This window comes from Melopsittacus undulatus, chromosome 9, assembly GCF_012275295.1.
Source record: "Melopsittacus undulatus isolate bMelUnd1 chromosome 9, bMelUnd1.mat.Z, whole genome shotgun sequence".
Lineage (NCBI taxonomy): Eukaryota > Metazoa > Chordata > Aves > Psittaciformes > Psittaculidae > Melopsittacus > Melopsittacus undulatus.
In genome coordinates this window covers 24,355,839-24,368,052 of record NC_047535.1, presented here as the reverse complement: position 1 = coordinate 24,368,052, position 12,214 = coordinate 24,355,839, and the positions used below count along the sequence as shown (strand labels likewise).

The window sequence follows — 12,214 nt, the reverse complement described above, 5'->3', positions numbered from 1 at the left end:
CCAAGCCTTACCTGGTAAGGTTGGAGAACTGCAATTCAAGTATAAATGACTTTCAGTACTTCACAACATGTGCCAAGCCTTAGGAATTGACAGCTTCTCTGATGTATATGAAGTTCAAGTCTAAACACCTTAAAACTCTCAGGATTTAAAATATTTAATCATGGTTATCTGATGTGAATTCAGAGCTTAGATCATTCTTATACTGCAGAGTATTTACCTAAAACGCTGTAGATTTATTCACTTTTTGAAGTTTCTTATTTTTAAATGTATTTGAAGCATCATTTGGGAGCTGTAAATCACACTGAACAAAAACCCTAAACCAAAGCCAAGGGGGGGGGGGGAGGGGGGGGGGGGCGTGGAACAACAGGAAAGGGAGAAAAGTAGCAAGTGTAGGATTGACATCACAAGAATAACCCAGTATATAAATCTGCTGTATAGAGATTGATCATAACTCCTCTGAAAGATGCCAGCCCCTGGCTCCAGGGGTCTGTCATTCAAAGTCAGCGAATCCACCTGGGCATATCCTGCCAGGGGTGGCAATACTGCACACCCACTGTCCTTCTGACAGTATCAGCTGAGAGCACTCTTACTGATGCTGTTCTTACTCTTTTTTTCCTCTGCTAAAGCAGTTACTATCCCTGCAGACTGTGGATAATACTATGGGGAATTAAGCAGAGCTATGTATGTTTGTTAATAGAAACACAGGTATCTGAGACCAAGGACCAGCTTCTCACCCAACTCTTGCTTAGAGCAGTTCAAATATTGTCTTTCTTTCTTTCCTTGGTTTTTTTTTTTTTGGTTAAATTAGGAATATGAGGAAAAATGTTTTTCATCCAAGGAAACTGCCTCTTCAATGTAAAATGAAATACTTCATTTTGGCTTCTTTTTTTTTTGGTCTTAAAATGGTATTTTGAAATTCAGTTTAGCTACACTGATTTCATGTCATTCAGGTAAGAAAAATCAGAACACTCCAGCAAGAAAGCAATTAAAAGACCACAGTTTTCCTGCTTTTCCTTCTATTCTAGTCTATGTGAAATCTTGCCTGAAGCAGCCTAAACATGCAGCTAGTTTGAACTGTTTCCAGCCTATACTTTTTGAGGATGAACTATTCGGCCAAAGTACTTTGCCTGGGTCTGAATTAAATCAGAGCAGCCACTGTAGGCAAGTGGTCCATCTGTTTGCCTCATTCATGCCAGATTTATCCAGCCAACAAATTAAACCACTAGAACCAACCCCCCTGATGTTTCTTTGTTCTGCAGTAGAGAGGATCTGCTCTTTCAGGGCTATGTCTGTGTTGGGCAGTGTGAACTCACCTGAGTGAAGCCCACAGAGCTGGTGTTAGTGCTGCGCAGCTCAGAGCCATGAGCAGCTTGGGATGTGGTGCTGATGCAGTAATGCTGCCCTGGGCTTCAGAGCAGGCTCACTGGAAGTCAACACAGTGATGCACCACAACACACAGGGGTGTCCCAGTTGTAACTGTACTGCTGGAAATCCCACCTTTGGATATTTGCTGACACAGAAATGGGGAGCATAACCGACCGTCCTGCAGTTTTCACCAGCACCGGTTTTGCTTTGATTGCCCATGTTTGTGTTGTGTGATTTTCTGCTAAGCAGAGCACTACTTGGTCCTACCAGCTCCGGGAGTGTGAAACTATGAAACCCATAGCTCAGCTTATAACTCACAATGTTCTACTTTAAATCTGGCTGACCTCATCATATGTAGTTCCAGACACTTTTATGTTATGTGAACTAATGCCAAGGGTGTGCAATGGGGTCAGGTACAGAGAATAAAAGCAGAGCAGATGTGCTGTGAATATCAGGTTTTTCAGTGTTATGATTAACATACATCATGAGCTTCCCTGAAACATTCTGCTGTGAAAAGAGGCTCTTCACAATACAAAGCCCAGGACCTGATTTTATTCCGTAGTGTTATTGAGAGGTTTGAGGTCATCCCACTGCAATCTGATTCCTCACACCTCTTTTCCTGACAGGAATGATGTGTGATGTGATGGCAATTAGCACTTGAAGTTCAGGCACCCTTCAGAGAGCATGGTTTTGTCCACAAACAAGGAGGGGCTGCAACATGCAGTGAATCACAGCCTCTGGGTCTTATTTGCATCATTTTCCTTATTTACATTATAGTTTCTTTCCATCATCCAGCTGAGCAGCAGATGAGATGCCAAAACAGCTGAAAACAGGTACTGAAGAATGAAGGAAAGGGAACAGCGCAGTGACCATGGCCAGTGATTCAATCGGAATTCTGACTGGGGTGTGAAAGTGGGAAAACAGAACAAACTCCAGCAAATATTTGCAGAACTGCTAAATAACTGTCTCGTGCCACTGCAAATACAGACACTGCCTGTAATGTGTTTCCTAGCAGCAGTGACATTTATAGCTCATCCCCAAGCCCCTCAGAGGCCAGGCAGTGTTAACAGATGGACCCTTTACCTCTGTGGGAACATTCCTGGCAGTGTCCTATGTAACCTGAGGGTATTTGGGATCTTTTGATCCTGCCTGTGCTGCTCTTACGGATGGGTTTAAGCATGTGGTTTGGCTGTGGACTTGAATTATGGCAAGGTCCCAGTGGAGTCATGGAATCAGTTAATTCTACTTTCTAGATGGTTTTGCCACTCTCCAGATAATTCAGTATCTGTATTACATAGAGGTGCTTTGTGAGAATTTCAGTGAAAGATGGAATAGAATGATTGGCTCTGAATCTATTAAAAGGCTACCTTGATTTCCTTCTCTGGAGAGCTAACTCAGACAGACAACTGGTTGAAGAAAGCTGCCGAAACAAAACATACTTCTTGCAAAACAAAGGGCAGGTCTGAGTGGACTGCTCCCTCTTGCATTCCAGGTTTCATGATTCCATGAGGTTTTGTGGTGCATAAATGAAAAAGGCTTTTTATTGAGATTATTTTTTTTGTTATATAACGTACATATTTGTCTAGAACATAGATCTCTCTTGAACTCTTTTGGGTGGCTTCACTCATCTCATCACATCATTGTCAGGTTTGGGGTTCATTCAAGAGAGAAAGCTTCCTCCCCTGTAGATCAGTAATCCTTCCCTATTCTGAGAGCAGACTGCTTCAGCAGAACAAATCAGTTTGATCTGCTTGCAAACTCTGGGTTGTCAGCATCTTACAAATGACCTGATGTATTTTGTGTCCTGAAGGGAAGTGATGTGAGGAGCAAAGAGTAAATAATCACTTCTTACTTCGGTGGTAGAACTCCTCATCTTTGTGGAGGAATTTTCACTTTTTAGGAAGAAAAAGTAAATCTCTTCCCTTTTTATTTCTCCAGCAGAATAAAAAGCCTAAAAGAAAGCAGTGCCAGAGTGTAGAGGATCAGCAGTTTGCTTTCCAGAGTGACTCCCGTGAGTTGACAGCAAACCTGACGTGCACTAATGCCCACCTGAGATAGGGTTGCTTGGTTTGTTTTAATTTTATCTTGAAGGGGCTCAATGGGGTTGTTGAGTACTTTAAGCTGATTGTGTCTTTAAGTACGTGAGGGAAGCATTTGTCAGTCCTCTGGGCCCCTCAGGATCTCATGCCTGGTGTTTTTACTTCAGATTTTTGGCAAGATCTTCGACATCCAGGGAGATAAATGCAGAAGCCCCATGTTTAAGGCCCAGGTTTTAGGTCCTATGTTACTACTTTGTCTTCTAAAACTGATCTGAACAAGAAGTATTTCTTTAAAATACCATTGGCTCTTCAAGGCATCTGTTAGTGAAGTCTGGAAATTCCATTCAGAAAAAGATTTATTGCCCAGTTGTGTTCCCATTACTCCCAGAAGTGAGGGATTTCTGCTAATGACTTCAGCAGGGCTGACCACACGAGTGCATGAGCAGCGAGCAGCACAACAGGACCTGTGGGGTAGGGAAAACTGGAGGGCTCCTGCAAGGATCCTTCCCTGCAGGTCTCCTTGGCACAGAGGTGGCCACAGACTTGTCAAGGTTTGCTTAGGGAAGAACTGAGAGGCCAAAAGAAGGGCTGTGCAGGCACCACGTAGCGGTCCTCCTGGCTCCTCAGTGAGGCTCACCATGAGCTGCAACACTGGGAGACAGATGAGTTTTTCCAGACAATAAATGGTTGTTCTTTCTATGCAGCTCCCCTACGCTGATGTTAGTTGGCTTCTAGGGCAAGGGAGCTGCACAGATCCCAGTCTTGTCAAGCTGGTAATTCCATTTTCGGAGTAGCCCCAATGCATTGAGTTTGCTGTGTTTGTATCTGCATGCAGTGGGGTCTGAAGTGTCGTGATCTGTCAGCTGGATAATACCAAGGTTAATGCAGTTCTAAGTTCAAATTGAGCTCAATGGCAGGACATGGCAGTGATGCCCACCAGGCAGAAGGTTCTTAGGAAGACTTTAGGGCAGAAAGTGGCATACTGCTAATATTGGATATTGAAAGGTGCTGTACAGGAGCTTGCCCAAGTAATCCAGAGGGTTCAAGAGAGGGTTATTTGTGAGCTAGAACCATTTCTAGTCGATTTTAGTCCTTGCAATGACAGAAAAGAAGTGCCTTTGTTGTGGGAGGCATTGCTTTCAAAGGGGCTTGGGGAGCCCAGTCTTACAAAACGGTTTGAAAGGGGCAGGGGAACAGGATTTTTCTGTATTTTAAAGTTATCTTTTTGTATGAAATTAATCTTTCATTTTTGCTGCTATGAGACAAGCTGGGTAACGCACTGCATCACCTAGAAACTCTGGGCATGAGGCAGCTTGACAGAGCAGACAGGTGAAGGACGGAGGTGCATGGCTGTCAGTCGGGGGTGGGGGTCCACAAAGCTGCTGGGTGCATGTCCAGGCACTGGTTTAAGGGAGAGAAGCTGCAGGAATACTGAATGCACACCTCCTGGGGAAAACATAACCTCCCTGGTACAGGAGGGGTCAGCATGATTCGAATCATGCACAGAAGGGCAGGAGGGGGCAGCTTCAAAAGGCAGCGACGTGTGTCAGGTTCTGCATATGAGATGACAAAACCACCTCCTTTGGCTTGGACTATCTGTTGGTTACTTGCAGCACACATTCACCTCTCTGTCCCCAGGAAGGTCTGTGCGATGGAGCTGCTAAGCGGCAGCTCCAGCAGGTTCAACACTGGGAGCCTCTGCAGAGCTGTGGGAGGAAGCCTGGGCTGTGGTGACAGCACATCCACCGCAGGGAACAGGCAGCGTCTGTGTGTGTGGCAGCGCTATTGTGCTCGCAGTGATTTACTCCCAACACACAAATAAAGCGAGGCTGATAAAAAGGAGGATTTAGTGAGAATCCAGGGAAAGTCTCCCAAGAATAAACACTGTAACTAGGAGCCCAGCACTGAAAAAGGCCAGAGAGCTGCCTACATTTGCAACATCAGAATTGGCACACAAGCTCCCTTGTGGATAAATGAGCTTGGATTAATTCGAATGGATTGAGTAAAGGTTTTGCTATTATTATGGGAAGCAAGCACGATTAACATTAGAAAGAACTGAGACTCTTCTTGCATTTGAAATAAAACTAACCCTTGCTTAGAAAGACACGCTATAAATTTTCTTCAGTGTCAAGTTAATATATTTAAATTGCTCTGCACAGTTCTCTCTACCAGATATAACAATACCTTCCATTATCCCTTTCTGTGAAATCAAGATGTTCCTTTAAAGTGTTTCAAATGAGTAGTAATCTGATTTATTTGCTCAGCTTATGATTCTCCCGTGGCTAGAGACACACCAGTAGTCTAAAGTTCATATGATGGGAACATATTCACCTGCTGCTGTTAGTATCCTGAAAAACTTGTAAGTTCTCTGCTTTTTTTGCATACTTCTCTGCAATATGTAACACTTTACAGTCTTAAGTAGAAGAAAATACAAGCAGAATTAGAAAATAAAATTACATCAGTCCATCTGGAACAATGTGCTTGAGTGCTCTTACAGATGGGGCTCTGCAAAGTAGTTTTACTTGGGTGAGCTCAGTTCCCTGCCTGTCACCACTGGGACTGACCCTGCCTGGCCTTGCTCGTGTCCAGGGATGTGCTTATGGTCTGCTGTTCTATCGAGTCCCTTGTGCAGTCCAGCAAATAAACACTCACAGTCTGCATGCATATCGTGAAATACAGAACCTCTGAAATACACTGTCAAGATGCACAACCAGTTGGTATTGATGACAGTAGTCAAGCAGAATGTTGTCCAGATTTCCTTTATTTGATGTCTAATTCTTAAATAAAAGAACAGCTCTTGAACACCTATGTGTAAACCACGCACCATCATCCAGCTTGGAAATAACCTCCTATATAATACACCTTCTTTTGTGGAGTAGTGTTTCTTTCCTAGGGTTTTTTTCTCTTCATTAACAGAGCTGATTCTGTATCAGTTAGGAATATTTTCATATTCCTCTCCTGCTCTTAGATAATTGATTTGTATCTTTCTGGTTCATCTTGTTCTATTTCACAGAGTAAATGATAATCTGATAAATTACTGAAAAGATCAGGACACTGGCTCCTAGAAGAAAAGACAAATTGAGCTACTTCTGATACAAGACAACCTAAAGCATAAAGATTAACACTGGAGATTTCAGGAAAGAAAGATAGAAATGGAAGAAATTATGCTCAAGAGCTCCATGTTTATAAGAGAATATGGGGGGATAAAGTAAGCCTCCTTGCATTCCCTGTACAAAGGATTCCTGCTCATTAACACATGTAAATGCTGACGGATAATTAAGTAATTTGGGAGACAGACCATGCATATGGGAAGCAGTTATGGTATTTTATGACCCCTTCCACTGACCTATGTAATTTCTGTGCTTCTGGCTAACACAGTAACATAAATCCTCTGTGAACATCTCTTTTATGAAGTCTATTTCCATTCTGAATTACCTTTTTATTTGTTAAACTGGGGTCAAAAAAAGATTGTTAAATTCTGTTCTTCCAACCAATTTTATTAAGGAGAAAATCCATAATCAATTTCTAAGCCACCTACAGTGTAGTACAGGAGATGGAGCCAACTTACACACAGCAAGAACAATTCATGTCAAACCAATCTAATTTCCTTTTCTGACATGGAAGATGGCTGAATGGATGAAAAGAAACAGTAGATGTGACATTTTTATTGTGATAACACTTTCAGATGTGGTGGCATTCTTATAAACAATACTTACAGGACCATATTAGAATACATGGATGGTGTCACCTTGAGCTGGAGTAAAATTTACTGGGAAAAGGGGAGTTTAGGGAATAGCTGTTAATGATTTGCTCTGGGATGAAGAGAGTGGATCAAGTGGAGGTCACCAGAATCTGCCCTGGGGGCAACCCAGTATGTTCATGTAGGCTTCCAATGTTTGAAAGAGAAATGGGAACTGACCCCAAGCTATTTGGAGGCTTATCCCAGTATCTTCCTGAAAAACTGGAAGCGTAATCCGAAACTGGAAAAGCTGAGATTCTGTCATAGCAAATGAGAAGTCTTATACTTGGGAGAAAGAAATCAAGTGCACCAGTACAAACCAAGAAGCCTCTGGGCAGCACTGCATTTAAAAATGGGTTTTGTATAACTTCCTAAACTCTTCCGTACACTGACACTGTGAATCACACGTTTTATATAATATCCATGGCAAACATTCAATTTCTCCTAAAGTCCTTCTCCTCTGAAATGACTATAACTCATGATAACTCATGCTTTTCAATGAGGAATTTCTCAACATTTACTGTCTGAGCTGTCTCGTTAAGCAGGGATTAAAAAATAAAAGATGGTACAAACTTCTAATGGTGGAGAAAGGGGACAAACCCCTGACCCCTGCACCCAGTGCAGAAGAAGACAAGAAGTGTCTAGAAACTATTAGGTCAGCTAGGTTGGCTGGGAACTGACAATGGGATAGGGACATTTCAAACCCAGAGACAGGAACCAGGGTACCCTGAAAGAGTTCATGGTGAAGTCGCACAAATTTCAGCTAGCAAAATGTACCACAGATGGTGATAGCAACATTTAGCATTAAATTTGCAAGAACCTGAGTTCGTGGGCAGAGAAGGCAATTAGGTACCCCAAGTTAGGAAAACATTTCATCATTTGCATGCACTTAAACACTTTCTTGAATAGATGGAAACTGTGTTGTTTCTTGAGCTAGGGGTTATAACTTAAGATCATTGTTGTGATTCCAGGTCTAAATGATAGCAAGCTGGTATTAGATGAAGGTCTAGACACGAATTTAGATGCATAAAGGGCTTTGAAAGCCCATACCTAAAAGAAGAAATAATTTTCTTTATAAGTATGAAAGTATAGATAGGAACAGTACATAAAGCTCACAGACTGCTCTCATTCTTGAATGTGATCCTCTCTGGAAGAAACCAGACTTTAGCTGGAGTAAAACAGTGGCATAGCAAGCCAGTTAAGGTCAATTCCCAGGAGCCATTCCTGCGATCTTAAATGCTTTCTGCAGTATACTCAAGTGCCTACCCCCTTCTCTCCACTGCTACTTTGCAGCATTAATTCTTCCGTCAAACTTACATCCTGCTTATCTGCTTACAAATGTTTTGTGGCAATTGGAGATGGAGTATTAACTTCAGTGCATTCTGACTTAAATAACATCACAAGTAATACATGTGCCAGCTGACGGTCTGGAGAGTCAGTGGGATACAACAACTGTCCCTCCATCCCTATGCTTTAGCCAACTCAACACGCACTCCTACCACCTCACCCAAACCATGCTCGTGGGTTTGGGGCTTCTGTACAACTGGAGATGATTCTCTGAACATCTGTAGCTGAGTGTAGGCAAGTGAGAGGGACGAGCTACAATGCCAATGGCTGCCTAAGGTACAGATAGCCATGCAAGTGTTCAGCTCTTCCATCACAGAGCTCAACTCACTGCTGAACTGTTTTCTGCCAGTTTGGGCATCTCTGTGCCACACTTATAGAATTATAATATTCCACATGCTGTGGAACTGTGGAATATGACCCCAGCCATGCAAGTCACAGTCATCACTAAGAAGCTCTGCTGTTAAACAAACATGTTTAAGCCCTGAGCCATAACGCACAGACAGGGAGACAGCAGGGGTTTGTGGCTAACACAGAACCAAGACCTACTAAAGGGTCTTGCACGTGGAAGCTGGCCTGGTCCTGTGTTAAATGTGCCACAGGGCTAAAAAAGAGGAGTAGTTTCCAAATGGTCATTCCAGTGCCATTCCTGAGCTTTACACCCACTTAAAATTAGCATGCATTTTTAAAACCAATAGTAAGGAAGAAGATACTCCTACAAAGAACATATAATGTACATTTTACACTATCTGTTTTGATGCAACCCATAAAAGTTCCTACTCTGCAAGGTCCAGCTTACATTTCTTACTGCCGTTAACTAGTTCAGCTCTACCTGTTCAAAGCTTGTGTTTTTATCCTTCATCATTCTTTGGAAAAGCAATTCTGCAGGACAAGAACTTATCTCAAGCCTTTGGTGTTCATGCTAGGGAGAACCTGAGACACTAGACAAGTAGTGTGATCTCTCTCAGTACTGAGAGCTGTATCATTCACCCAGATACCTCTGTAAATGACAGTCCTCTTGGACATTATGTGCCCTCCTGGTGTTTCTAAAATCCTACAGATGTTTAAACGAAGGCTTTTATCTCCTGCAATCACAAGTATTAACATACACAACACTGACACAAAGACACTGGATAAAGTGGTTATTTTTAGCACTTCCTCACATCATGAAGCAGTACAATAGCCATGATGCTACAAATAACTCACTATGAACTCTTATGAGAAGCAAACAGAGGAAGTATAAGTTTAGGAAGAGACAAGGAGATCAGCGTTGACAATGTATTAAAATACTAGGTTTAGTACAGTAAGGAAAAAATGTATAACTATTAGCTTTACTTTGGGTCAGTAAAGTTATAACCAAGATTTTATTCCATGGGTCAATTTGAAACTTGGGCAGAAATGCCTGGCACTTGCTAACCATCAGTGAGTCCAAGTCTGATCTGAAATACAACTCTACAGAATCAGTGAACTCTTAAATTTGTAAGCAACTTCCTGACTTTTGGAAAGACATTTACTTATACTATCACAAAAGTGGGGGATAGTTGGATGATGCATTTTTCGCTTGAGACTCCTGTTACATGATTGTGTGGTTTCAGGAAAGTGTTTTAGCTTTTCCCTTATGGAACATGACATGTTCTGTTGGTGAAAAAGCAATAAAGTCACAGCAGAGTTTAACACTGCTGGGCACAAGCTGGCCTTGTGGGTTTTCCTCCACTTTGTAGGACAAACTGAAGACGTTTAGTAAGAAGTGGAGGGTCAACCACCTGATTACAGCTGGCTTTGTACGTGTGCTCCAACTGGCAGGGAATGACTGGGCTGCTTAGGTAAGGTGAGAAAATAAGTGCATGGAAATGGTTTCTGAAGGGCTGTCAGCAGTTTCTTCAGAGGCTTTCATGAAGCATTACTACGTTGAGTCCTACTGCTGTGTGTCTGAGGAGTAAGGATGCTTTACTAAGGAGTAAAGCATCCTTATTTTGATCTACCTTCCACTAGAACAGCCCAAATCTGTTACGGATCCCTACCAAGAAAAGTAGCTTCTAATTCCTCTCTGGCTCCATTTTACATGTATTTGGTGACATTTAATAAGCTACAACTGGTGATTTTCATGGTAACTTCTGTTCCAATACTGCGATTTTATAGGCATTTTTTGACGAGCTTAGCCTTACCTGTAGTGCTGCAGTTCTGATTCCAGCTGCTGGATGTATACTTGCAGATGTGGCACTTCGTTGGCTTTCACTTCCAGCTCCTTCACTTTGCCAAGGCTGTTAAGGACAGCATGTCTTGCCTCTTCCACTTTCTTCCTCATTTCTGCTTGTTCCCTCTTCAGGTTACGGTTGCAGTCCTCCAGACTGACCAGAGCTTCCTGAGAGCTCTTCAGCTCTCTTTCCAGCTCCTGATTGAACCTAATCGCTTCTTCTATCTGCCCGTCCCTGGAGCTCCGTATGAGTTCCACTTCTTTCAGTACGCTTTGAAGGCACTTGGTCTGGGAGTGGTTCTGCATTAATGGTCTCTTGCACCCCACAAAACTGGTCCCCTCTTCCTTATGGTTAGCGTGGCTCTTCCGCAGTCCTACCTATAATAACAGAAGCAGAAAGCAGGGGGAAGTTAATGTGTTCTAAAGCATCATACTAACCAAGACTGAAAATGGCTGGATTGTGTTTTGTTGTTTGTTTTTCTTTAATGACAAAGAGTTGATCAGCAACTGATGAGCTACTTACCTTTGCGTAAGAGCAAGGAAACAGTCTCTGGACAGTAGTTTTAAAATACATATCTATACATTCCACTTTAAACCTACTCCTAAAGTGGAAAATGAGTTTATTGCACACGTTTCTGTATAGCTTTAATGCCATTACTGGAGTCTGTCCTCAAAAGGCAAGTAGTATTGTGCAAAAAGTACTTCCCCTTATGATTCTGAAGTTGTGTTGAGTAGAGCTGAGCACAGAGCAGCTCGTGGTGGCCTCAAGCTCTAATCTTTGTCCTTCTCATTCTTTCTGGGTTCTTTGACTGGTGACTTCGTGCTCACTCCTGCCCTCCTTTCACTTTTCACATGAAAGAAGTAAACTGGCTTTCACCTGCTGTGTTAGGCATTGCGGAAATGGACAGCAGCTAATGCAAACGACACAGAGCTCTGTGTGAGGTGTGCTGGTATGAAATCCACCCTGATCCCAACTGTGGCTATGCTACATCATGCCAGAGTAATTCAACTGCTATTAAGTATGTATATGTTCATGTTTCACTATGTATGTGTTTCACTTCAGCTGATAAAACAGAAACAGAGATAAGCACCACAATGAGTGAGGCTCTGCAGAGAAGCCAGATACTGTTCATCAGGCCATATGCATAGCTGGCTCCTCTGAGCTCCCATGACCATGCTCTGAAGAAAACACACTTCTCATGTTTCTGAGGCAAAGCTCTGGGGTGCTTGTGCAGGTAAGAACCCAGAAGTTCCTTCTTACTTAGGGAAAAAGCCCACAACGGTGCAAAACTGATGTATAAGTGACTGCATGTGCAATAGGAAAAGCAGCATTATAGACCTCGGATCTGTTAAACTGAGGTCTTCTGCAATTTTAGCAGGGTGGTTCTCAGCGCATCCCTTAAATATACATTTAAGGATATACATAATGATACTTATACCTGTATTTAGGCCAGGTTGGACACAGGGGCTTGGAGCAAGCTGCTCTAGTGGAAGGTGTCCCTGCCCGTGGCAGGGGTTTGTAAATGGATGATT

At 42.6% G+C, this 12,214-nt stretch overlaps 1 protein-coding gene across 3 annotated transcripts in view; it reads right to left on the bottom strand.

Moving 5' to 3' along the window:
* Nucleotides 1-12,214, bottom strand: part of EFCC1 (EF-hand and coiled-coil domain containing 1) — a 51,525-nt gene that overhangs the window by 38,355 nt on the left and 956 nt on the right. For all 3 annotated transcript variants that reach the window (XM_034066451.1, XM_034066452.1, XM_034066453.1), the window contains exon 2: nucleotides 10,653-11,059. In XM_034066451.1, coding sequence (XP_033922342.1) covers nucleotides 10,653-11,059 — 407 coding nt within the window. The remainder of the gene's footprint in view (nucleotides 1-10,652; nucleotides 11,060-12,214) is intronic.